The sequence below is a fragment of the Equus asinus genome, chromosome 20, assembly GCF_041296235.1.
Source record: "Equus asinus isolate D_3611 breed Donkey chromosome 20, EquAss-T2T_v2, whole genome shotgun sequence".
Classification (NCBI taxonomy): Eukaryota; Metazoa; Chordata; class Mammalia; order Perissodactyla; family Equidae; genus Equus; species Equus asinus.
The window spans coordinates 47,436,203-47,464,187 of record NC_091809.1 but is presented as its reverse complement, the minus strand read 5'-3'; the positions used below and the strand labels follow the sequence as shown (position 1 = coordinate 47,464,187).

Here is a 27,985-nt window from a genome sequence, read left to right as displayed (position 1 = left end):
ACCTGTACCAGTCCACAAACTTTTGTTACCAGCTCCTGATAAGGTTAAGTACAGAAATAGAGAATAAGCTTTTAGAAATTTTTATAGCAGTTTAACAGAGAAATTTTGCCTGTTGAATTGAATAAAACATTTAGCCATGTATTTCATATGTTTTAAAAATTTCATTTCTCTAATAATTCACTTTTATTGTATTAATCGATGATGGATTGAAAGGGAAAAAAGAGTCCTCAACTAGAGATACGTTAAGAGGACTGCCCTGAAACACCTAGTGAGGGCTATGGATATCATTAGTACCCAATCTCACGGTGCTATGAGATTCACTGACTGACTGACTGATTGAATGAAGGAATTTACCTACAACAGGAAAACAACCAGAAATAAACAGAACCCAGGGGAGGAAAAGAATCTTTGAATGTGATTGTCATATAAAAAAGATGGGACTGAGAGACACCAACTGACTAGGTTAGAGCTTGTGAAAGCCAAATAATCAAGTAATCCAGGTTACACCAGAAATGTGCGGTAGGGTTAATTAACAGACAAAGTGTTGGTGAGAAGGTAATTTGGGAAACCAGTCTAAAAAAGCAATTAATTCCAGAGAAAACTGTTAGATTCCACTGCCCTCCAGCAGGGAAAAGCTATCTGGGAGAAGGCTAGGAGCTGGGCTCCCACTCCTCCGCCTCAGCGCCGGGAGGACTACAGCTGTACTTAACGAGGGTGTCTGTAAGGGGCCCACCGAAGATGAAGCTCTCCAGGAGCAGGCTTTAGTGTAGAAATTATTTGGTTAAGTAAAGAAGTCAGCCAAAAGTTAAGACCAGAAAATTCTACTAGCCTGAAGAAAATGGGAACACATTATGCATCATAAGCTTAGAGAAAGGAAATTCAGACACTTAGGTTGGAGACCCTGGGTTTCCAAGCCTAGGCCTACAACCTCTTGATCAAAAGCCTCTGAAAAAGTAATTTGGGCTTGGGGCTGGCCCCGTGGCCGAGTGGTTAAGTTCGCGGGCTCCGCTGCAGGCGGCCCAGTGTTTCGTTGGTTCGAATCCTGGGCGTGGACATGGCACTGCTCATCAAACCACGCTGAGGCAGCGTCCCACATGCCACAACTAGAAGGACCCACAACGAAGAATATACAACTATGTACCGGGGGGCTTTGGGGAGAAAAACGAAAAAAATAAAATCTTAAAAAAAATAATAATAATTTGGGCTCTGTGCTGCTACTCACTGGTGTCATGGTGACAAGAGGAGAGGGTCCCCGTGGGCGCTTCAGCAGCTGCTGGGCATGTAGCTGGATGTTGGCTCCTCCATCTGATGCCCTCCGGCCAAGGGGGCCCATTCCATTCAGCAGCTGTAGGGTGGGCGGCTGTAACAGGGACTGCTCCTGTCAGGAGCAGAGCGGGAAGGATGGACTGGTGAGTTGGGGGGAAAAGGAAGAGAGAAAACAGCAGTTCTCTAATCTACTGAAATTAAGGGATCCTTTGGTTGTGATATAGACTAGTGAAGTCTTCCCTCTCACCCAAGCCGCTATACAAGTGAAATCACGCTGCCCTATACGGACCTCCTTAAGTCCTGGGGAAGGTCCCTCACAGTCTCTCAAAGGAAGCTCAAATGTGTTTCCTCTGAGGCAAGCCCTCTCCCACATCCAGATACCTTGTACTCAAGCTGCCCAGTTGGTTGCAAATTTTGCATGGGCAACAGGTTGTGCATGAAGTTCATGTTAGGGGCCACCTGCAGGAACGGGGCCTGCGGGCTGACTCCAGGAAAGCCAGGTAGGAGCTTCTGCAGGTCTTCCATAACTTCCGTGCTGATAGGAAACAGGACGACAGAGAAGTCTGGTTAATATTCTTACTCCAAAGTGCTTATATCCTCAAACTGATGAAACTGATAAGTTCAGTACAATTTAGGTTTTTTTTACTTTCCTCCTACATTTGTATTTCTCTCTAAGATCCCAAAGCAAGTGGAAGCGTAGTGTGTGAAATCTGGCTCTCTGCCATTATACTATTTCGGACTAGGGATCGCTGTTCTTCACTGACCACTCAAGAAAAACCAACAGCTCTGAGCCAAGAGGAAACACTGGCTCCAGTCCAGTTCAGGTTTTCAAAGCCTGGAGGTGAATAGCAAGTTTTAGAGGACACAGGCCATCCATTAAAACAATGGCTGCCTGAAGTAGCAACTGATTCCCCAGGGAAAGAATGCAATTACTTCTGTTGGTGCTGCTAGGCCAGATAAGGAGGGGATACACAGGGCTGTCCTGCTCCAACAGTAGGGTTCACAGCATACTTAAAATAAAGAGATCTTCCACTAACAGAGCGACACAGGACTCCACCCCTTTGCAGCTGACACAGTCTTTGGAGCCAGAATGGTCCCTTATTGCCTGTTAGATCGTGGGCTGAGAACTAGAACATAAAGCCAGCAAATCAGCAGGCCCGGGAGGCGTTTTTGGAAATCCCTCAGAGAAAAGAGGTATTTATAAGAAAACTAGCTTTGCCCCTAGTTGACTTTCAAGAGAACTCTTGCCACAACCTTCTCTCCCCTACTCAGTCAGGGAAATATCCAGAAAATCGGTAAGGCTGTTTTTAATGTCAAGAGCCTTCAAATGTAGAACAAAAACGGAGAGAGCTGGCCTTCAGAACCTTTCTCCAGTGTGAGAGCATCAGGGAACATTCTGAAGGGCTGTTTGGGGAAAACACTTTGGGAAACTGCTACTTATCCTGAGTGTTTTTGGACTCTTGTTCACTTAATTTAATTTTTAACATATATAAATTACATCATATAATTTGTCCTCACCTTCTAGATGAGTTTTGCATTAGAACATGTGGAAATGTGTATGGTGATGGATTGTAATTAGTCTTTGGGTGGTGAACATGAGGTAATCTACACAGAAATAGAAATATAATGATGCACACCCGAAGTTTTTATACAATGGTTATAAACCAATGTTACCTCAATTAAAAAAAAAAGAACATGTGGCAAACAACATCTTTAAAAGCTGACAAACACAGAAAATTAAGAGGTACTTTCATATAACTTAGATCAGAAGACCTCAATCTTTGTGGGCAAAGATGCTACCATGCTTCACCGATTGGCTGATGGTGGCTATTGGCCCGCCATCCATTAGGGACAGCTCTGCAATTCTTTAGTCAAATCAAGTCTGATCTACCAGGAACCCTGAACTGGGTTACAAATATGTCTTGCCCACTGGATTAGGTCTCATCTAGGAGACACAATGAAGTAGGAAAAATTGCCACGGTAGGAACTCAAAGTCAGGTGGGGATTCTTTGCCCTGGTGTTATAAGGGCTGTTGGCCAGATACTCACCGTGGGTCAGCCACACCCACTGTGTGCCTCCTCATTGACAAATAGCGGACCAACGCTTCAGGGGAAGGCTCTTCACCCTCATCACTGTCCAAGTTCACTGCTCCATCCGGCTGAGGTGGAGGGAAACACAATCAAATTCGAAATAAGAAGTAAGGAAAGGAAGCAAGGCTATGGGAAAGAAAGCGGTTTCAGCTGACAACTATCAGAGGCTGCTACTTGCCTCCACAATTTGGTTCTCTGGGTTGATCAGCTGCACCTGGGGAACACTGATGTTCATCGTGGTACCAGCCTGTTCCGCCTGGAAAGGAGTACATACGCATACAGACACACCTTAAAAACTAGAGGGAAATAATGATAGTCTTCCAAAGTATTCTTGATCACTAGTCTATATGTTTCTACCTCTGACTCTTTGGTCCCTCTGCACTGAGACACTACAACGAGGAAGTATTCTTTATAGAGGACAGTTTCTTTCAATGATTTGCTGTTTCTTAGAAAAAAAGTAACTATTGTTGCCCATCCCAAGTACTGAAATACCCTTCCATCCTCTCTGTCAAAGAAGGTTCAGATCTTTGCTTGACCTCAGACAAAGGAAAAGATGACAGATGCGAGGGGACAGAGGTGAGGAAGAACAAGAAGCTCTCTCCCGACTTAGCGTTGGTAAGCAATGGGTAACACCTCTCACCCCGCCAGCCCCCAGTGTTACTGTCCTGAATCAGGTCACCAGAGTCATTACCCACCTGGATACTGACCGTGGCTTGAAAGGCCATGGCTCGGGGCATGCTAGGAGGTGCTCCGACACGCAGGGTTTTGTGTCTCTTATGTCGATCACACAGCAGGCTATAGATTGCACTATAGTGATCATAGGCATCTGATCTTAACGACTACCGAGAGAGAAAAGAGTGAAAAACCCTGGTGAAGTGGTATGTCAATGACCAAAACCCTTTCAATAGTAACATCAGAAGACCAAAACACCTTCTTTCCAAGGCCAGAGAGGGGCAGAGGAAGAACAGGAGGAAAACAGAAAGATCCAACTTCCCAGGGAGGAGAAAAAACAGAGAAGGCAGGACAGAGGGGGAGAAGGGCTACACCTCACTTTGTTCTCTACTACTTGAGAGATACCTGTAGTGTCCGCTCTTTGTCCAGTCCCATGTCCTCCATGGCTAGGAGGACATCCTCATTCAGGGGGTCCATTTGTCTTTCTTCCTTTAGTTGTTGGCATTCAGCTATTAACTGTAACATAAAAAAAGGCAAGCTACCAAATCCCTCATTAACCACGTCTACATGGCATATCATATATAATGAACAAGCTGTTCCATGGCCTCTAGCTTGGGATATTTTTGGCCTCAGATAAAGCCTAAGCAAGATAGTCCTAGGTACTTAGCTGTCAGCAGACAAGATCCCCATTTTCCTGAGCTCCTTGGGGTACCTGGGATGGACATAACGGTTTAAACAAAGGTATGCCACAGGAGCCATTGAACTGAGCACACTAAGACAAGAAGAAGGAGACATCCCCATGGTGGGTGAGCTGCAGAGTTGTGGGCTGTACTTTCTCAAAAGCCAAGAAGGGACTATGATTTGGGGACAAGTGGTAGGGAACTGGTATCCCTATTCTCCAACAACTCAGCTGGTTTTACAATTCCCTCGTGCTTACTTCACTGGCTGCTTTAGTATTACACATCAGTCTGTTCCGAGTGTTTTCAGGTCCCGGCCTGATTACGATCTTGTGCAAAAGAGACTGCAGTAGCTCTGAGCAGAGTCCCCTGAGGAAAGTGGTGCCCAGCTCACCCTGTCAAAGTTGGGATCGGTGTCCCCTAGCTTCATCCACTTGTGCTTGCAGATCTGCTCCATAGAGAGGCGCTTGTTCGGGTCTAACACCAGCATGTGGCGGATCAAGTGCTCACACTCTGCAACAGACAAAGAGCCTGCCTTCAACCTCTGAGAGGGAGGCGCCGCTGGGGCTGAGGAACGGGAGGCAAAGTGAGCAGGCAGATTTTCAAGCTCCTTGCTTCTAGTTTGTCTCTCTTGCTCCTTGCTCCTTACCTATGTCATTGCTTACTCCAGTAGGGACTGGGCAAAGGTAGAAAGAGGTGAAGAAAAGTGAAATTCAAACCTGGTAGTTGGGTTAATACCTTCACTAAAAGTCTGACCAGAAACGGTCTAGGAATAAGCCATGGATTTCATTTATTTACATTATGTATGGCCCCATTTAATACAGTTAATGAAGAACTGAATGTCCTCTAAAGAGATTCAGTATCTTACAAGGTTCTCAAAATATTCAGTTCTGTCCTCCTATATGTATTACCATGTGCGTACTAATGCTTTTGGCTTAAGTGTCCAAAAGCTCTCTTCAAAAGTCAGAATTTAAACTTCTGATTGTCCAAGGTGTCAGGGAGAAAGGCACAGGCACAGGATGCCTCCGTACCACACAGTGGGACTCTGCTAGCCTTATTTATCATTTTCTCAATGTTGTTTAAACATTAACAGGTGCATACAACTGGGCTCCAAGCTACACAGATTCAGATCAATAGATATTTTTCTCTGGGAGCTCATACTATGTATTATATAGCAGAAAAAACAATGCATTCACAATCGAGAAACCTACATTTTTTTTTTTTTGAGGAAGATTAGCCCTGAGCTAACTGCTGCCAATCCTCCTCTTTTTGCTGAGGAAGACTGGCCCTGAGCTAACATCCATGCCCATCTTCCTCTACTTTATATGTGGGATGCCTACCACAGCATGCATGCCAAGCGGTGCCATGTCTGCACCTGGGATCCAAAACAGTGAACCCTGAGCTGCCAAAGCGGAACGTGTGGACATAACTGCTGCACCACTGGGCCGGCCTGAGAAACCTATATTCTGATTCCAAAATCACCCTCTATTTCTAAGTTTTCTCATCTGTAAACTGGGGGTATTGCGGGTAATGTGGGAGTAGCCCTGTAAATCAATCTAAAGTAGGCCCCCAGTCACTATTACATCACACTGATTTTCTTCACACTAAGACTTCTTTGTGAAGTCTTGTTTATTTACTTGTTTATTGTCTAACTCTCCCAACGTAAGGTCCATGTCGTTCTTACCACTGTTTTTAGTACCAAACCTCCAACACCAAAGATGGTTATTACACCTAATGGGAGCTGAATAAATAGCTACTGAATATATGAATAAATATTTACTGAAACTCTAACCAAACAAAATTTTATTTGTGAAAATGCTTTTTAAACTATAAAATTCTCTATAAGATACAGGTTTTAAAAGTAGTCTGTTTCGCTTTTATTACAGTTGTCCTGAAAATAAAACTGGTCAGTGATAATAACAATAACAATAGGGGTTGGCCCCGTGGCCGAGTGGTTAAGTTCGCGCGCTCAGCTGCAGGCGGCCCAGTGTTTGTTGGTTCGAATCCTGGGCGCGGACATGGCACTGCTCATCAAACCACGCTGAGGCAGCGTCCCACATGCCACAACTAGAAGGACCCACAACGAAGAATATACAACTATGTACTGGGGGGCTTTGGGGAGAAAAAGGAAAAAAAAATAAAATCTTAAAAAAAACAACAACAATAAATTATTGCTAATTTTAAAAGACCTTTTATATATAAGGCACTGTGCTTACCAACTATTTCATTTAATCTTCACAACAACCCTAAATGAGATACTATTATTAGCCACACTTATAAAAGAAGAAAGTTAACATACTCAACATGGCACAGTAACGGCAGAGCGGGGACTTGAGAGCTACGCTCCTGCCGACCCTTTATACGTCTTCATGGGATATATATTCTGTTTGATCTATTTTCCAGAGTGAATTCAACTCTGCAATCCCACAATTTCTGCATCATTTGGCAAACACCATTCTATATCATCATCTTGAAAGGAATACCAAGAGTAATTAGGACAAATTACTCAATTTTTAATTTATTCTAACTTTAAGAGAACATACAGCAAAGTCCCTATTTCAGAATGATTTTATAGTAGGCATAAATTTGTTCTTGCTTTATGATTAAAAGTATATTCAAATGCAATGTGGCTCTTAAAGCCTGTAGTTCCCATATCTCTATAAAATAGAGTAAAAGCCACCTACAACATTAAGCCTTTATTAAAATTATGTTCCCACAGTAGCAAGGCTAGACCCCACAACTGTAGCATCTGTATGGATTATAAATATTGACACACACCTTTATGGTCTGCAATTACTTGAGAGGAAAAAAATGTTCTTAATCTAGAAAGTCACTAAAACTAAAGACCCCCATGTAGGGAGAAAGCCTGGGCCTGATTTGAAAGTTGTGAAATTGTTAAGACCTCTAGATGGCACTCTTCTGTTTTCTTTTGGTTTCCATATAGAATTTAGTGCCTAAAAGGTAACCACATTAGCCTTGAATCAGATGACCAAGGCAGAATGACGCTCAGTTACAGGGTTGCTTTACAACAGAATTTTCAAAGCAATTGTCTTAAAAACAAACAAAAAAATCAACATCACCATAATAAGTCCTGATTAAAAGATGTATCTAATTCAATTTCAAGATCTTGAAACCTCTGTTCAGTCATCCTTAATCATTATTTGGTTTCAGATGCCCTGAAAAATCTCCAGAAAAACATGAACAAGAATTTATACACAAAAATTTGCATATAATTTTAGTCTGTTCAATGAGTCCCAACAGCATGTCATAGCTTCCCTAGATGGCTACGGGCCCCACGTTAAGAACTCCTGGCTGCAGTGGCAACACCTAAAGGACAAGAGCTTTTTATCTTGTGTCCCTTATATAATAGCCAGCATGCAAAGGAACAGAAAGCTAACACTTTTCATATGTTGCACAGATGGTAAAACACAACAAAATGCAGAAAGCCAGAGTATTATCATCAACGATACTTCCTAAGCGCCATATAGTTCATGAAATTAAATTCAACGTAGGTCTGAATGCACTATTCTACATGAAATACGGAAAGACAGTGAAAATGAAGGGAATAAATGCTCCCAAACCTAATAACACAATTAACCACAGGACAGTCAATTAAAATGAGTGGAAAGAAGACACGGCCTCAGATCAAAGGGTACAAAACATCAACTTTTCCAGATGCCAAGAAATACTCTATTTTAATGTCTAAAGTGGGCCCATCACTTATTCCTTCCCAAAAGGCAGACACAGCCTTTGATACTGACTGAAACTGAAGCACTTGGGCAATTCAGGAATCTGCTGCTCCGCTCGTGTGTGCCAGAGGAGCGGCTTCCCTTCACAGGCCGCTTTCATCCGCGCCATGCAAGACGCCAAGCGGTCTCTGCAGTGAAAATCACTGTGGGCCCATGAAACTTGATATGCCGGCAGAATGTTAACGAGAGGATGCGCAGCGAGCCCTGCCCTGGAGCGCAGACAGGCATCTAGACGACTGGAGAGAGAGCTGCTGTATGAGCAGTGTCCTAAAATGGGAATTCAGTGGAGACTGCCAGTGTAATTCCATCTAAGAAGGCCAGGTCTTTAACGTCTTTCTTCTTTTTTGACCTTGATAATAAACAGCTTTCTCTAAGAGGTTAACGCATTCAGCCCGGGGGAAACAGTAAGGGATGGGAAAGGGGAATGAAAAACCAACTTCGAAGTCAACCAAGAGTTAACAGAAGCTCTGTCTCCAGCTTCCAGGCTGGAAGAAGAAACAGAATAATGTAAGAGTTTCCTGACTAAAACTTTGAAAACATGCCACCTAAAGTCAGGTTAAAGGCAATGAGGCTGATGTATCTTGGAGAAGAGAAGGCTAGGCAGGAAAGGTATGCTGGGTGTTCTTCAAGTATCTGAAAGGTTTTTCTAAAGAAGACAAAGCAGATTTATACTGTGCTGCTCCAGGGGCCTGAATTTGGAGTAATTAGGAAGTAACAAGTTCAATTTAGGAAAAACCTTTCTAATTACTAGAGTTGATCCAGATTACCGGATCAGGGTCCTAGGGATCTGAGGAGGGGCCCCTTAGAGAAGTGAGAGGGGGCAGTCAAGTGGGCAGGGCCATACCTGGAGCACAGCAATTTTATCCATTTTATAGATTAATGTTCTGAGTAAGATTTCACTTGAAGAGTTAGGTCCAGAAAGTAACTGGATGGGATGAACTCCAGGTCCCCTCCAACTCTAAAAACCATGTAACTGTGAAAGGAAATGATTTGTCCTGTGAAATAGTGCATTCATTGTCACTAGAAATCTTTAATCAGAGGCTGACATTTGAGATGTCTTTCAAAGGGCTCCCAGCATTAGGAGTGAGAAAGACTGAGAGTCCTTTAAGCACAGGGACTGTGTCTCAAGTATCTCATGGAGCTGTGTATCCCCAGTGCCTATGATAACACCTAATATCCAGCAAGAGCCGGATCAGATGATTTCCAGTTTCCCCGTGTAGCTTTAGAGTTCTCCGTATCACACAGGACATACTTACTCACTGATCTTTTCTGAGGTTATACAGAATAATCTGTAAATGAGATTACCACTTGAGGAGACATTGGCATGTGGGTATAGCTATAGCATCAAGGTTATGATACAACAAACCAAAACAACTCCAGGCAGATAAGTCTTCTCCACAAACCCTGTGGAGCCAACTGAAAGCATTAATAACATATCCTTAGCATGTTAAGATAGTGAGAGAAAGAAACACAGAAAATAGTAAAAAACAACACAGGGAAGGAGGGTGTGAAAGATTAATAGAGCACTTCATTCAAAAATATAATTTAATAATAATAACACATTCATTGAGCATGTACATGCTAGGCAAAGTGCTAAACTCTTTAAGTTAATTTAATTTAAGCATTTAATTCACACATCAACCTACTTTATGGATAAAAAAATTACAATCAGAGAAGTTAAGAAACCTGACCAAATAAGAGGCAAAGCAGGATCCAAATTCTGGCCAGTTTTACTCCAAAGGCAGTGTTCTTAACCCATAGAGTACCTGAAATAAATTAACTATTGATGTTTTAGGTAGTAGCCAGTATATCTTAATAAAAACTCAAATCAATTTCATTTCCTCTTCTGTCAGATCAAATGCGAAGTAATCTCCACAGGTTCCAACATTCGAGTCACCTACAGGCCAAGTTAATAAAAAATGGGCTGGGTAAGTTCATGGTCAGAAGGCTATGAACTACCTGGAAAACAATGTTAAGGGGGAACAGCAAATTGGATTAAGATGAATTGAGAAGGCAGGGACATAATGGTGAGGATTAAACACACTACAGAAAAGTGAACTTGGTTCACATACTCCGGCTGTTGCATGGTGATGAAGACTGTGATGGAAGGTTAGAAACAACAGGCTTCCCCAATCAAGGAATCATAGCCAAGGGGAAGGGGTAGACAGAAATTTAGGGCACTGGATCGTCAGATTCATCAGGCTGATCCTAGGATGGAGGGAATGCCAACTGTCTCTCAAACTTTTCATGTGATGCCAAAGTGTGGAACAGGCAAAGCAATCATTTTCAGCTCTGCGGGCAGAGGAGTGGTCTAAAAGAAATTGAGTCATGGATTCTTTCTGACCACATAAAACTGCTTTGAGCTGGTGGAAACAGAAGACGTCTGTGTGCCAGGAGGCATGGGAAGAATGCAAGGAAGAAGCAATTACCCAGCAAATTCATGTTTCTTACAGGTGCCTGGAGGAGGGGTATGGTCTGGTTTCTCATGTGCTCTTTCCAGTCAACACAAGGTGTGTCCAAAGGTGATTCCAAAGCATTTAGCCCAAGAGTTTTTATTTTCAATAATTTTAACAAACTTCTTAATAATGTTTAATTCTCCAGAGCAATTAAAATTTCAAAGCAGGCTCTAGGGGCTGGCCCAGTGGTGTAGCGGTTAAGTTTGCATGTTCCACTTCAGCGGCCCAGGTTTTGTGGGTTCAGATCTTAGGCATAGACCTACACACTGCTCGTCAAGCCATGCTGTGGTAGCATCTCACATACAAAATAGAGGAAGACTGGTACAGATGTTAGCTCAGGGTGAATCTTCCTCAAGTAAAAAGAGGAAAATTGGCAACAGATGTTAGCTCAGGGCCAATCATCCTCACCAAGCCCCAATCCCCTAAAAAAACCAAAGAGGGTTCTATATTTCTCAAATCTCAAAATCCAAAAAGGAAACAAAATTTAATACATTAATAAATTCCAACACCACCGGTTTCTGCAAATTATCATCAGAATATTCTGAAATAGAAATCAAATTCCTTATAACTAAATACTGTGGCAAACTTTCAGTGGTTGAACACAGAGGCCAAAGGAAGATAGATGGCTTGGAACACTCTGGAAAATAAAGATGGAGCTGAGAAAAGAGCTTCTATTAGGAATCAATAAACTTCTGCTGAGAGGCTTTTTTCTCTTTGGTCTTAAGAGTTTATCAACCTGAAATTGACTGAGAGAAATCAAGTGTTTGACCCATTTGTCTCCATTTATTTGTAAAAGAACACCTATTTCTTGAATTTTCCTTATTTTCAATAGTTTTTCTAGAAAGTTGTGAGGCTGTCAGAACTAAGATTCAGAAATTAGGAGATACTGGCTTAAGGGCTGGGGATGCTAACACTGACCTCTGGCCCCGACCTTGAAAAGACCCTGGCTTGCTACACTGTTATACTACTAGAGGCTGCCCAATTTGCAGTTCACATTTATAAAAATTTGTTGCTTATACTATTATGCCATTATTCAAATATTTTTAAGCCCTAACATCAATCATTATCGTAGAACGAAATTCTGGCTCAGTTTTACTCCAGAGTCCAATACGACGCACTTGTTACTAACTCTTTTTTCAGTAAGTAATCCAGATATAGATGGACAAAGATATCTATTCCAGGACTCTCTTGATACTTGGAATAACTTGGCAGACACACATTTACTGAGAATTAAAATACAACCAAAGACAACAGTTCGATGGTTTCTGAAACCAGACTGCCAGGGTTCAAATCTCAGCTCTGCCACTTCCCAGCTGTGATTTGGGGTACGTTACTCAACCTTACCATGCCTCAGTTTTCTTGTCTATCAAATGACAGTGGTAGCCCACCTCACAGGGTAGTTGTGAACATTAAATAAGTTAATGCAAGAGTGTTGGTATGTAGAAAATGTTTAATAAATGTGAGTTATTATGCAAATCTCTGGAGTCCTTCCACTTAACTCCCTCCCCTTCTCTATTTTCCTCTACAGGGTTGCCATCAACTAGGAGACAGTTTGTTTAAGAAGGGTAATAAGTAAGGCAGTACCAATACTTACCCACTGGTTTTCTTTTTTTTTTTCTTTTTTTGAGGAAGATTAGCCCTGAGCTAACATCAGCTGCCAATCCTCCTCTTTTTGGTGAGGAAGACTGGCCCTGAGCTAACATCCGTGCCCGTCTTCTTCTACTTTATATGTGGGACGCCTGCCACAGCATGGCTTGCCAAGCAGTGCCACGTCCACACCCAGGATCTGAACCAGCAAACCCTGGGCTGCCGAAGTGGAACGTGTGGACTTAACCACTGCACCACTGGGCTGGCCCCTGGTTTTCTATTATATTAGATGAAATCATGGAGATGGGTAGGAGAGGCCTGCTTCACTCTGCAGTAGATCTAGCCTCTTTCTTGACATCATCTGTGATTTCTGCATTCACTAACACAAAAGCACCACACACATTTTTCTCCCTTGTGATGGAGTATGCCTCAAAAAGGTATGAGAGGACTGGTCTGAGGACGCTGAGCCCCTCAGCGTCTGGAGACTGACAGGTGAGCCACTTTAATCTCCCCTCCCCTTCCCTCTAAACAAAGCGCTCTGTGTGGTTCTCGATGAATAAGCCGATCAGGGTAGAGTTGTTTGTGTCTAAGTAGAAGCTTTCAGGCAGTAGCTGCACAGCACAGTCTCTGTCAGAAGCATTATGTAAGCCTGGGTTTTGCATTCCCAGTGATAAAATGCTGATGCAGTATTACAATTAATTAAGTCACAATGAAGTCTAATCAATAAGGACTCAAAAAGATTGTCCACAAGAGATCTCTACGCACTTGCCGTCACCGCAGTTTTTCACTGTAAATTAATTCTCCTTCAGCTAAATAAATGGCTGATCTTACTCCACGTGCTAGCAGGTGGCGCAACTGCTGAGTAAGGCAAAGCAGGCTTTAGGATGGTTTTACAAAACACATTGATAGTGAATGAGTTTGATGCTCCAAAAATTTCAGTTGTTGGCTGTCCTCGGCAGGAGAGGAAAGCAGAAAGAGCATCAGCTAATACTTGTGGTCAGGCAGGTCTCGTCTTCCGCAACAGCTTCAAAAAATTGCAAGTTTCAGCTTGTAATCCTTCTATAATTTAGGCTCAGGGTTTTACCTAACCGCTCTCTGGGATGCTCTGGTAAATTTAATCCAAAAACACTGTCTGAACCAAACTTGTTTTACTTGAGACATAGAGAGCCAACTCTATAGTAGACCAAAACCTTTTAAAACTAGAAGCAACTTGACCTGGTCACCTACGTAATAACCTACATAACAAAAGTACATAAAACCAATTAATAATTCAGATCACCAGTGAGTTACCTTTCACTTTAATAATAAAACACCGGAGTCTGATTTAAGATTCAATAGGTAAATGGTAATGATTCGGTTTCTCCTTAAAACATGTTCTCTGAGGGGCTGGCCCCGTGGCGGAGTGGTTAAGTTTGTGCGCTCCGCTGCAGGCGGCCCAGTGTTTCGTTGGTTCGAATCCTGGGCGCGGACATGGCACTGCTTGTCAAACCACGCTGAGGCGGCGTCCCACATGCCACAACTAGAAGAACCCACAACGAAGAACATACAACTATGTACCGGGGATCTTTGGGGAGAAAAAGGAAAAATAAATAAAATCTTAAAAAAAAAAAATGTTCTCTGAATGTTTATACCATACCAGGCGCTGTTAGATTTTATGGAAGATGATGATGTACAAAACACAGTTCTGATATCAAGAGGCTTTTCTAGGGGAGAGTGGAGGAAGACAGAATTATAAAACAAAGTGGTATAAAATTGATTCAGTCTTCAAATAAATCCTCTTTTAAATTTACAATATTGTCATTCCAACTTGAAAGTATGTCTTTAGTACATCTTAGGATGACCACGAAGGGAAGCTTCTATCAAACAAACAAGACCAGGCATAGAAATATCCACTAATTGTGAGGAAACTTCATTCCGCACATTACTGACAACAAAGAGACACTTGGAATTTTTTAACTAACTGTATCCATTTGTACAGCATGGCCTCCCACACAGCTGTAGATGCTCTGGAATTCAACTTGGCTAGAAGAAGTTAGACGATGGGACCTTCCCCACTTTGTCTCCCAAGTGCTAATTCAGAAAATTATACCAGCTCTGCTGGAGTTTCTAGATCCTTTTGGCAGAAAAGTGGATAAACTCAGCTCAATTCTATGACAACAGCTTAAGAAAAGAAAGGATCTTGTTCTTAAGGACTTCCCTCAACCACTGTCTCTTCTATCATATAGTAATTGTAGACCTGACAGGCGGGAAAGGTGCCGGCTTCAGCCTCCAGGTAAAGAATTAACTCTACGTGTAGTGAGGTGGAAGTGTGCCCAGAAACTAGAGGTGTAAGCAGAAAAAGGACTCAGGGACAGACTCTAGGTTTCCTTGACATAAACCTGAAAATTCACAGTACTTGAAGAATGTCTAAGCTAAGAAAAGACTAAACAACTTTATGACTTCATTTTCTCCTATGCTGTATCCTTTTGGTGGCATTCTCTGATGGGCCTTGGGATTCAGCGCTATGATGGTAGGCAAGGCCAAGAACAAGTATGTCCCTGAGGGCGAGAGAGATCATACTGGTAACATAGTAACTGTCTACTCATCTCCTAGATTGGGTTGTTTCTCATTTTCTGTACTTAATTTTACAAAAATTTTTATTCCTACCTAGGGAATTACTTGACTGAGATTAAAAAGTGACCATATTTAGAATAATTATGTTGGCATTCTGAGAGCCGTTAAACCTTCATGTTAACTTATATGATATTACAAATATTAGCTCTTCCTTAGAAGTTAAAATGTCATAGAGTTTATTTCTAAGCTCTAATGGACAATGTGGTTGACAGTATGGTTAGCTGTTTTACCAGCATCCACTCCCTGAAGCCAGCTCTGCTAAGGCTTGAGTACAAATCTTTTGCCATGATGCCAGGACGTGGGGGAGGAGGATAGAGCGGATCCAAGTTGCTCACAGGAAATACTGTGGACACTGGAAAAGCAGAGGAAGTGGTTTGTTTATCTTGCTCTTTCTTCGCAACAGTGTGGTCTAGTAGAACAAACACTGAATCTGAGTACTGACTTAGTCATTTATTACCTGTGTGGCTTTAGGCAAGTCAACTAACTTCTTTAAACTTCAGCTTCTTAGACTTCATTGGAAAAATGATAAAATAATGTGTCAATACCAATTCCAGAGTACAGTTATGTAGCTCAAATTAGATCGAGTGTAGGAAATACTTTGTAAACGGAATGCCTTGAAGAAATATAGATTACTGTTATTGATATTATTATTTAAATCCAAGTGTGTACTCTGAAGGGGTTTTGGTAGTTAGCATTTTCACAAACACATGCATGCACTCATTTATTCATTGAACAAATATTTACTGAGTGCCTACTAGGACCCACGCATTGTCCTAAGCCGTGGGAATACAGTGGGAACAAAAACAAAACCTTATCATAATCAAGAGGCAGTGGGGATGGGGGGTGGGGACACAATAAACAAATCAAGTCAGGTAGCGTAAGTGCCATGAAAAAAAATGAAGCAGAGTTATGGAAAGAGGATGTTGGGAGGGGTCAGGAAAGGCCTCTCTGAGGGGACATTTAAGCAAAAACCCCAAGTGAGGTGAGGAAGCAAGCCATGTGAATATTTGAGGGAACGGGGACATGTGTGTGCTCGGCAGGTCTGAGAAACAGCAAGGATGCCTCTGTGACTGGAGTTCATAACATAAGGTGACGAGTGGTAGGAAATAAGATTAGAGAGGGCAGCCAATCACAGTCGTGCCTTGTAGGCCATAATAATGACGACCTTTTGAATTTTATTCTAAGTGTAAGTGAAAGCCACTGGAGGGTTTTAAGAAGGATTGTATTTACTACCTACTTAGTATTTACTAAGTCCTACTACAAGCCAGATACTCTGCTAGACTATAGACAACTGTGAAAAACACATGTTTTGTCTCTGCTTTCTATAAGCTCACAGTCTGGTGTGGAGGACATACAACGAAAGAACTACAATAAAAAGTCTGCTAAGTCCCATGATAAAACAAAGCCAGGAGACCTGAAGATGGTAGAAATTATCTAGATTCTTCTTTCTATCACGTCTAATTTCTTATTCTAGAATCCAGGAGTGGGTGGAGTCGGGGAGGAAGAGGAGGAGAAGCATTCCAGGCAGGGGGAACTGCTCCACGGAATCTCTCTTGTTCAGGAAACTATGAGAAAGTCAGGGTGACTAGTTGCAGAATGGGAACGAGGGCTGAAGAGACAGGCAGGAGCCAGGCCATAAAGGTATTTCTCTGCCATTGTTTTTCAAACAGCAGTCACGAGATCAATTTAATAAGTTATAATCAGTATTTTTTAATGTAATAGAATAAAATATATTGGAGGGTATGGCACATAGTAAAGGCAAGTTTTGCTTTTTTAAGAAAAAATTGTTCAGTTGTATGTATATATATGTTTTAGGTCACAGTATAAAATGCCTTTTTTGCTATAGTCATGGTCACAAATGGCTGAGTCAGTGTGCTAGCCACTCTGACGGAGAGAACTTTAGCCTAGCGGCAATGGTAACCCACTGAAACGTTTTAAGCTGAAAACGATATGATCAGATTTGTGTGTGTTTTGTTTTTATATTTGTGTTTTGGAAAGATTACTCATGCAGCAGTGTGGAGAATGGATTAGAGAGGGACTAGACTGGAGCCAGGAATCCATTTAGTTGATTATTATTTAATCTAGGCAAGAGCCACTACGGAAGTGGCTGTAGGAATGGAGTGTTGAATCTACAGAATCTGATAATTGACTGGCTGTGGCGATGATGAGAGAGAAGGAGGAATCAAGGCTAGCTTTTGCCTTGGTCAGGAGGTGACGCCATTCACTAGGAAAGGGAACACAGAGGAGAGCAAATCTAGGGAAGGGGGAGTTAAGCTCAGTTTTGAAAATGTTTCCATTGATGTAAATTTAAGACATGAAAGTGAAACCATCGGTAGCAAATGATTGGCTCTATGGCCCTTCACTCCAGAGGAGGGGTCTGGGCCAGAGAGCTCACTGAGAGTTAAGTGGGGACTGAGCATGACAGTAATCACTGAAGCCGTAGCAGTAAATCAGATGGCTCTGAAAGATGGCGTAAAGATGAAAAGACGTAAAGGATGAACGGAGAGAGAAAGCTGGCAGAGAAGACTGAGAAGGTGCACCCAGAGAGACAGAAGGAAAACTGGAGAAATGTGGTGTCTGAGAAGCAATGAGAAAAAAGTGTTTCAAAAAGTAAGAAGTGACTCAACAATCAGAAAACAAACAACTTAGTTAAAAAATTGGCAAAACACTTGGAGAGAACACATCACCAAAGAAGACATACAGATGGTAAATATACATATGAAAAGATGTTCATCACCAGACGTCATTAGGGAATTGCAAATTAAAATGAGATACCACTATACACCTACTAGAATGACAAGCATCCAAACCACTGACAACACCAAATGCTGGCGAGGATGTAGGGCAACAGGAACTCTCCTCCATTGCTGGTGGGAGTGCAAAATGGTACAGTCACTTTGGAAGACAGTTCGGTGGTTTCTTACAAAATAAAATATGTTGTTACCACACAATCCAGCAATCACTCTCTTTGATATTTACTCAAATGAGCTGAAAACTTATGCTACACAAAAACTTGCACATAGATGTTTATAGCAGCTTAATTCATAATTGCCAAAACTCGGAAGCAACCAAGATGTCCATCACTGGGTTATGGATAAGGGATAAACAAACTATGGTACATTGGACAATGGAATATTATTCAGCATTAAAAAGAAATGAGCTATCAAGCTATGAAAAGACATAGAGGAACCCTAAATGCATATTACTAAGTGAAAGAAGCCAATCTGAAAAGGCTACACACGGTATGAATCCAACTATATGACGTTCTGGAAAAGGCAAAACTATGGAGACAGTAAAAGGATCAGTGGTTGCCAGAGGTTGGGGGGAGGGAGGGATGCATAAGCACAGAGAATTTTTAGGGCAGTGAAACTGCTCTGTATGATGATACTATATTGGTGTATACATGTCATTATACATATGTCCAAGCCCATAGGATGTACAACACCAAGAGTGAGCCCTAATGTAAACTATGGACTTTGCATGATAATGACATGTCACTGTAGGTTGATGGATTGCATTATAACAAGTGTTCTACTTAGGTGCAGGATATCTTGATAGTGGGGGAGGCTATGAGTGTGTGGGGATAGAGGCTATATGGGAACCTTCTATACTTTCCACTCAATTCTGCTGTGAACCTAAAACTGATCTAAAAAATAAAGTCTATTTTAAAAAAAGAAAGTAAGGAGTGGTAAAGTGCTAAATATTGATGGTCATTAAGATAAAGACTGAGGACATTCAGTTGATTATGACAAGATCACTGGTGACTCCAGCCAGAGCAATCCACTGGATCCCTTCTCTGCTTTCTTTTATAGTAAAATTGGAAAAAGGTGTGTCTATTTCCTTTCTCAGTTTCCCTTCTATTTCTTTTCTGTTGTATCCACATGAATTAGGCTTTTGCTCCTGTCCCTCCACCAAAGCTGTACATCAAGAGCATCAATGATCTCCATAGTTCTAAACCCAATATTCAGTTCTTAGTTCTCTTATCTGATCTATCAGCAGCACTCCACCCAGCTACTCACTCCCTCTTCCTCGAAACATTTTCTTCACTTGTTTTCTAGGACAGCAGAGTCTGCTTTACCTCACTAGCCATTCCTCTGTGGATCCCTCTTCATTTTCCTGATCTCTGAATACTTGTGTGTTCTAGAGGTTAATCCTTGGACCTCTTCTTTTCTCTATAATCACTGCCTAAAAAAGTGATCTCTCCTCATAGCTTTAAACATTTTCTGGACACCAATGATTCCGAAATGTACATACTTAGCCCACAACTCTCAACTCAGTTACAGTCTCCTATGTTCAACTACACAATATCTCAACTTAGATGTCTGATGGGCATCTCAGACTAACACATCCAAAACATCTCTCCAAAATGTAAGTATTCTTCCCTAGCCATGCCCATCTCAGTTAGCAGTAAATCCATCCTTCCAGTTGCTCAAGCCAAAAACCCTAGAGTTACCTTTAATTACTCTCTTTCTCTCATATCGAATGCAACAGAAATGTTGGAACCAGACTGCCTAGGTTCAAATTCCGGTTTAGCCACTTAACAGCTGTGTTATCTTAAGAAAATTGCTAAATGTCTCCTGGGTTATCACCCATAAAATGGAGGTGACAGTCTTATGTCTCTCAGAGGGCTGTTATAATAAATGTTTGTGAAATGTTTTGAACAGTGCCTGCCACACAGTATGGAGTATCTCTTGAATCTGACCACTTCTTTCCCTCTCCACCTCTCCACCCCAGTCTGGGAACTAGCCACCAAGATCTCTCTCCTGGATTACTGCAAAAGTCTCCTACTAACTGGTCTCCCTCCTTCAGCCCTTGAACCTTTCAACCAATAGAGCAGCCACAGTGATTTCTAAGAAATAAAAGTCACAGTACAATTCTTTGGACTTTTTTGTATGTTTGAAATTTTCCACTAAAAAATTTAGGAAAAAACAGGAGTCAGATTATGTCACTCCTTTGTCAAAACCCTCTGATCCTTTGCATTTCACTCAGAGTAAAAACTAAAACTAAGGTCTTCACATTGACTGACTGGGCCCCAAAGTAAGCTCTTGCCTCTCTGACCTCATCTCTCTTGTCCTGTCTCTCATTCCTTTTGAGCATACAGGCCTCGGTCCTGCTCCTGAAACACTCAAGCGTGCTCCCTGGGGCCTTTGTGCCTGCTGTTCCTCTGCCTGGAAAGCTCCTCCTCAGGCTGCACAGCTCGCTCCCTCACCTCCTTTCAGTCTTTGTTGAAATGTCGCTTATTTAGTGAAGGAGTTCCCTGACCACACTTTTTAAAAAATAACCTCCCACCCACTATCCCCAAACCTCCCTCTCTATTTTATTTTTTTCACAGCACTTATTATCTGACATACTATTAACCCATTAATTCTAAGGGGACTAAAAGTTAAATTGAGTACAAGTTTCACCTATTTATTCTAAAATGCAACGCACTTTGTTGCCAACCCAGTGGACATTTACTCTGTATGTTCTTCCTTAAAATGAAAACATGATTAAGCAAAACTAAACAGACTGCTTACTGCACTGTCTCTAAAATGTTCATTTCTTACATGCACATAAATGATGATAAAACACTGCAGATTCTGGGTACCTGGTATCTGTTTCCAGGGTTAAATTGTTCCAAGAGCTACTTACTCCATAGCCCACTCATTTAAAAAATACTTCTTTATTTGAGTTGGGGGGATGTCACAGAAGTAGGAAATGTAGTAGCAGCAAGACTAAGACGCAAAGCCTGCTTTATCCCTGGTATTTATTGCCACATCGCAATGGGGTCCCAGTAAATGGAAATATTTTCCTGAAAAGGGGTGGGAGACGGAGTGAAGGAGAGGGGTGAAACAGGAATATTTATCACCTTGCCACCATGTAATTCGCCTGATTGTTTACATACATTATTTAATTTAGCCCTCACAGTAATAGCCTTCACAGAACTGTCAGCCATTTACAGATGAGGAAACTCAAGCTCAGACAGACTAAGTAATCTGCCACACAACACTAGCAGCTATGTGCAGAACCCAGAGCGAAACTCAGGCAAACTCAGGCAGGGCTATCTGATGCCAAGGCCTGCACACTCTGTTCCTACAGAACCTTACCTCTGGCGGTCCAGTTCAGCAAACTAGAGCTAAGAAAGGTTGTTAAATGGGCCATTTATGCCCCATCACTCAATTCCTGGGATAACTTAGCATGTCTAACTTTCCATAAACCCAATCATAGCTGTGTGCTGGCAACTCCCTTACCTGTGGACATAAAAAATGGGATGCGGAACTTTCCACTCAACACCCGGGCCCGCAGATTCTGCAGTGTGCTTCCATCAAATGGCAGGGCACCGCACACAAGCACATAGAGGACGACTCCAAGGCTCTGCATCCCCAAGAGAGAGTACGGACAATTAATCACATCAGAGGAAGAAACAAAAGAGGCCATTATAGTACGTGTATAAAGATGATGGTGAGTCATGCACAAGATAATGGAACAAACTTTTTATTCTTTTTTAATGAGAAATAATACAGGGCACTGTCAAGGCCAACCATCTTTAGAATACTTAACATTCTTCTTTGCTTCCAGACATTAATTTTGGGTAACATATCTAGAATTTCTCTCAGTACTCATCTCTTATGGAGGAGGCAAGCGGCAACAACAGAAAGAATCTCTGTTCTTGGCAAGGGCACCCATCCAAGCTTGCCCTTGGGGTTTTTTGCAGATGAAAAGGGGCAGTTTGAAATCTATGGCTCAGTTCATAAGACAAGTGCTACAGGAAAGACTCTGCACAAAGAACTGGGAATTCAAAGAACAGGTAATCAAGATCTCAATTCATGGGCAGCATTATGCGCTGTCCAGGATGAGGACAGTCGCCATCAGTCAAGGGTAACTAATGCTATAGAGTGTAAGTGAAGGGAGATACATACCCAGATGTCCACTTTGGGCCCATCATATTCTTTTCCTTCAAAGAGTTCTGGTGCAGCATAGGGAGGGCTGCCACACCAGGTCTTCAGCAGCTGCCCAGGAGTGAAGAGGTTACTGAAGCCAAAATCTAGAAAGGCAAATGAACACAACTCACGTTATCTTAACCCAGCAAATACTAGTTTCTGGTCACTAGTATAACGGTTCTGAATCATTAAGTTTGAATAGCAAATGTGAAAAGTGAACATTTAGAAATTATATAACCAGTCACTTAAACTTAAAATAATAGTGAAATAGAGATGTGATCGAGCTGGAATGCAAAAGATATTTGGTGAACTAAAAGAAAACACGAGTGGTTTATGTCAGTAAAACCAGCACTGCCGCCTTCATAAACCTGGACTGAGTGAGGCAAGTGGTACTTATTCCTTTAAAAACAAAAATGAAATTGGATAATGACTGATGTTAAGACCACATCAGAATCAGTAAATATATGTAAGCCTACTCAACCGAACCCAGAATTTTCATATTATTTTTACTTAAGACAAACATATTTATGACCACTAGAGACGCACTGACAAAAAATTAGATAAAGGGACATTATTATCATTAAGGTGGCTTATTCAAAATAAAGAATATGCCATTTATTTACATATTGACCCAAGAATGTTTACATTTTAACTTCAACTCTCTTTGCGCTTCAACTTCCCCTTCTTTTCTCCTCCTCCCACTGCTTTAAGAGAGAGTAGACAGGAGACGGGAGGGGTGAGGTTTGGGAGGAACATGAAGAAAATGAGCAAGGATGGCAGGCCAAAGTATAGAGAGTTGCTGACTTATAAACACTTTTAAGTACATAAATATTTATACGAACAATTTGTATGTAGGACAGGCTAGAACCCCTTCTGCCCAGGCCCCTGCAGTCACAGCATCTGAAATGCTGAGCACCTCCGCATTCTCTCAAACTCCTTCGCTTTCTTAGTTTTACTCTCCTTGCCAACCATCTCCTTTTACTACTTGTTTTTCTTCTTTCCACCCTCTACAGAAGGTGTTTTCCAGTAGGGCATGTACTAATTTTGACTCTTTCCTTGCTTTATATTTTCTCAGGGCTAACTCTTCTGGTCTCACAGATTCCACTATCATTTGTTTGATGATAATTCTCCAAGTGTTATATCTCTGGTCCTGGTACCAAATCTTAAGTTCCTGACATGAATTTCCAATACTTGCCTGGAAAGAAACACCTCCAACTCACCATTTTCCAAAATCAAATCTGCTCTTCCAGTAAAGTTCCCATGTTCACTAATGAATGGCATTACCATATCAGTTAACTGGGAGCAAGGGAGTAATCCTTCTTTTTTCCTTCTTATTTCCCATTTCAAACTGGTAATAAAACTTCTAGGTGGGGTAGAAGTGTGTCTTGAATCCATCTCCTCCTTTCTATTTCCATTCCTGCTATCTCAGTTCATACTCATCATCTCTGACCTACACTGATGCTATTGCTTACCACCTATATCTATTTCATTTTCCTCTCAGCCACCCATTCATAGCACAGTGAATGTTACACAAATCACGTTGTGTTACCTCCTCACTCAAAAATATTTGGTGGCTCCCTCCTCCTTACACAAAAGTTTAAATCTCTTAGCATTGTCATTTCAGGCCCTTCACTACCCAGCTCCACAATACCTTCCAACTTCTCCCCAGCCACTCTAGCATAACTAGACTATTCACATCCTGTGTTTACATGCCTTTCTTATGCTGTTTCCTCTCTATGCCAGGCCTCTTCCTTTCCCTTCGACATTTGAAATATCACTTATTTTTTCAAGGCCCAGTCAAATATTGCTTCCTGTATGAAGCCTTAACTAATTTCCACCACAAAACACCATGTCAATGGCTTCCTCCTCTGTACTTCCATAGCCTTTGTTTATACCTCTACACCCCAGTTACAACTAACTGTCTTCTAACATATCAGGGACTCGAGAAAGGGTCACTACATTAAACTGCAATAAAATCACTGGGCCAATCCTCTTGTCACCTCCTGGCTACTAGAACCTTCTCATACTGACAGTGGCAGCTGGCCAGCTACTAGGGCCTCTACCTCTTAGCCATCCCTCCTAAGGTTCTAAAATTAACTTAATGATCACAAGGGGCCTAGAGGTCAGGGCCATCACTAGAATCATTACAGCTACTTCTATGAGAAACAGAATACTCTCATTCATCAATGGAAAATAAACGCCCTTCTGTCAAGACTTCCTGGATTTCCCATAAGAAAATTTCCTCTCCCTTCTCTGTACTCCCCTGTATTACTCTGTATTTCTCCTTTATTTTGGATGCATATATACATATCATATCTCCTATTCTAGCTCCTTAAAAGCACCCTCTCTCTCTAGTAGAGATCTACCCCCCAATTTCTTAAAAATACCTTATTCATCTCTGACTCTCATATTACCTAATCTAGTGTTTAAACACAGTAGGTACTTAATAAGTGCTGACTATGAAAGAAACTGCATTTAAAGCTCTACCAACCAATCTACAACTTTTGAAACCCGATAATTTTAATTTACAAGTTAAAGTCTGCATGCACTGAACTCTATTAAGATTATTCTTAAGAGAATGGGGAGAGGTTGCTAAAAATCCGAACAAATGAGATTCAGCAAAGTAGTTGTCTTGGGAATTATGTAGAAAGAACTCTTATTTATTTTTTATTGGTTTGCAAAGATCTTCATCAGGTCCGTTTCCATGCCTGGCCTTCCTCTGCATAGTGTGGAGGAGAAATACTAACGGATTCTGTAATAACCGACGGACCCTGACGTTAGTGTGATCAGACAGCAGAGTCCAGAAGAGAGAATCACGGAGCATTTTGTTTGTATTTTGAATGCAGAATGCAACAAGCCAAGCAATGAACTGAAACCAGCTGATTTTAAATTTTCCTTTAAATAAGCAGCTTAAAATATATAGGAAATTTCTGATTTTCAACCACAAATGCGCTATCCACAATTAGTAACCTTTCTACCCTTTTACTCTGCCAGGGAGGGGAAGGCATAAGCTTGTTTATTATATCTACCAAAACAGGAAATCTTTACAAAGGAAACAGTATCAAAGTGAACTATCTTCACTGATGGCTACAGGCTGAGGTTCCTATTAGGTGTTTATCTGAGAAATGAGTATGCAAGAATGAATGGTATGATTAGGGCCTGACAAGTAGAGAGGTCCACATCTGGAGAAGCACCTGCCTCCACAGCACGGTACAGCCAAACAGCTAGCTTCAACAGCTAGATCCAACGACCAACAGCAAGACTGCAATAAGATTCAACAATAAAACCCCCACCTGCTTGCTCTATTTCCTGTTACATACTAAGCAAAACTCCTCTAATCTTGTAAACCTGTCAAGGGCTCTCCCATCATCATTACAAGTATTGTTCTTACTCCTAACTTTAAGGTGTTGCTCATTTAAGCAAAATTTGCTTCTCCCTGCCTGTTATGACATTTTTTTTTTCTCATTAAAGCCAGCTTCCTCTAGTGCATGGTCCTGGGATATCCCAATTCATTCTTCAATGCACCACACCTAACAGGATCTGACCCTCCACCCGCCTTCGATGCATGTCACTGTAAATGGACAGTTCCAGTGACAGCATACTGCTGTCTTATGCTCCGTACTAGTGCCTCTTCACACGTCCTTCACATTCATCTTCACCACTGCTGTGTAGCTTGCAAGTTAAAATTCTGGCTACTTCACTGTCCATTCAGCTCTAACAGAACTTAGTTTCTAAAAATTTAAATTATGGCTATGAGAGAAACCTCAAATTACTAACATATGCCAAATCTGGAACTCATTTTGAAAGTTCAGTTCCTCCTAATCAACACTTCAGGGACTGAATAACCCGGATGGGAAGAATACTTCTCCTTTACTCTCTCAGATGCTTGCATTTGGGAGCATTTTGCTACACATTTTAAGACTGGAAGGAAAACTAAAAGCAGTTAAAATTGAAACCAGTCTGTGTTGGGTTTTTTGGTAGTTTAGGGAAGTAGTAGGACAATGTTGCCGGGATGTGTGGTAGGAAGCAAAGGGGGGATGGGTAGGTGGGGAATAGATGGACATGGACAGAATTACTAAGATTTTTGTTGGTTTTTTAGTTATCTACACATATATACAAGTGAAAAAACTGCAAGATGACCCAACTTGGAAAAGAAAATTCTCATAACAAAATTTAAAGCGATGAGTAAAATAAATGAGAAAAAATTCTTGCTGGCTTGGATCAGAAATGCCGAAGAAGTAGGAAAAGAAAAGCTTTTAGAATTTAAGTTTGATCAGTCACCTTGAACCTAGAAAACAGTATTTCCATTCAATGGGATTATTCATCTTATTTTGGCTTTGTAGCTGTTCTTATTCATAATGTCTTTCATTATTTACTAAAGCTTCTTATTCTTAATGTCTCTTTCACAGTCTCTAAATAAGTTCCTCCACTTCCTCCACTCATGTATACGACATGTATTTACAGAAGCCTCCCAATGGGTAGAGAAATGTGTTGGTTCCTATAAAAGAACCAAAGGCAGAAAAAATACGTTCCCGTAGAAGGACTCAAAAAGGAAGCAGAACTTAGTTGAATGGCTAGGATCTGAGAAAGCACAGGGGAAATGTGAAAGGGCATTCGGAATGGTGGTTGGGGAAGAGCACAGCAAAGGCATGCCAAGTTCAAGCAACAATACAGAGATGGCCCTAGGTATGATGCCAAGTTTGTAAACGTATTTGGCAAGATATCAGATTACACAGTAGCATCAGGCCAGATAAAATATAGCTTTAAATTAGAGAACAAGTACCTCAGACTTCATCCTATGGACCACTGTTTTTCTTACTTTCCTTTTCTGCTTTTTTCCAAAAAATTTTAAATTTTATTAGACTCCAGATACAAAGAATTTGATCAAGAATTAATTATAATCTTTGGTTCATGACACATTCTCACCGTTGTTCCACTCACGACACACTTTTATTTAGATTTTTTTTCTACAGCCTTATTTAGATATATTTCATATTCTGTAAAATTCACCCATTTAAAGTGCACTGTTTAGTGATTTTTAGTATATTCATAGTTGTACAACCATTACCTCAATCAATTTTAGAACGTTTTCATCATCCCAAAAAGCAACCCTATACCAATTAGCAGACACTCCCCATTTCCCCCCTCAACTCTCCCACCAACACCCCAGCCCTTGGCAATCACTAATCAACTTTCTGTCTCTATGGATTTGTCTATTCTGGACATGTCACATAAAAGGAATCATACAATATGTGGTCTTTTGTGACTGGCTTCTTTCACTTAGCATAATCTTTTCAAGGTTTGTCCCTGTTGTAGCATGTATCAGTAGTTCTTTTCTTATTGCTGAAGAATATTCCTTTGTATGGATATACCTCACTTTATTTATCCATTCATCAGCTGATAGATATTTAGGTTGTTTCTACTTTTTGGTACTATGAATAATGCTGCTATAAACATTCATGTAAGTTTTTTTGTGGATGTATGCTTTCATTTCTCTTGGGTATATATCTAGGAGTGGAATTGCTAGGTCATATGGTATAGTAATTCCATGTTTAACCTTTTTGAGGAAGTGCCCAAACTGTTATTCAAAGTGGCTGCACCACTTACATTCCCACCAATAATATACAAGGGGTTCCAATTTCTCCATGTCCTTGTCAACACTTATTACTTTTTGTCTTTTTTTAAATTACAATCATCCTAATGGGGTGATGTGGTATCTTACTATGGTTTTGACTTGCATTTTCCTGACGGCTAATGATGTTGAACGTCATTTCATGTGCTTATTGGCCATTTGTATTCTTCTTTGGACAAACGTCTATTCAAATCTTTTGCCCATTTTTAAATTGAGTTGTCTTTTATTTATTCTCTGGATATAAGTCCATTGATAGGATTTCACAAATGTTTTCTCTCATTCTGTGGGTTGTCTTTTCTCTTTCTTGATAGTGTCCTTTGATG

At 41.1% G+C, this 27,985-nt stretch overlaps 1 protein-coding gene across 6 annotated transcripts in view; it reads right to left on the bottom strand.

The window, feature by feature from the left end:
* Positions 1–27,985, bottom strand: part of SIK3 (SIK family kinase 3) — a 245,456-nt gene that overhangs the window by 25,820 nt on the left and 191,651 nt on the right. For 4 of the 6 annotated variants that reach the window (XM_014855543.3, XM_014855545.3, XM_014855544.3 and 1 more), the window contains exons 5-13: positions 22,010–22,134; positions 21,341–21,464; positions 5,100–5,218; positions 4,434–4,544; positions 4,052–4,195; positions 3,535–3,612; positions 3,315–3,424; positions 1,648–1,801; positions 1,223–1,378 (exon numbers count right to left, since the gene is read on the bottom strand). In XM_014855543.3, the coding sequence (XP_014711029.2) occupies positions 1,223–1,378; positions 1,648–1,801; positions 3,315–3,424; positions 3,535–3,612; positions 4,052–4,195; positions 4,434–4,544; positions 5,100–5,218; positions 21,341–21,464; positions 22,010–22,134 (1,121 nt within the window). The remainder of the gene's footprint in view (positions 1–1,222; positions 1,379–1,647; positions 1,802–3,314; positions 3,425–3,534; positions 3,613–4,051; positions 4,196–4,433; positions 4,545–5,099; positions 5,219–21,340; positions 21,465–22,009; positions 22,135–27,985) is intronic. The other 2 variants (XM_070490231.1, XM_070490232.1) reach the window with 1 other exon arrangement.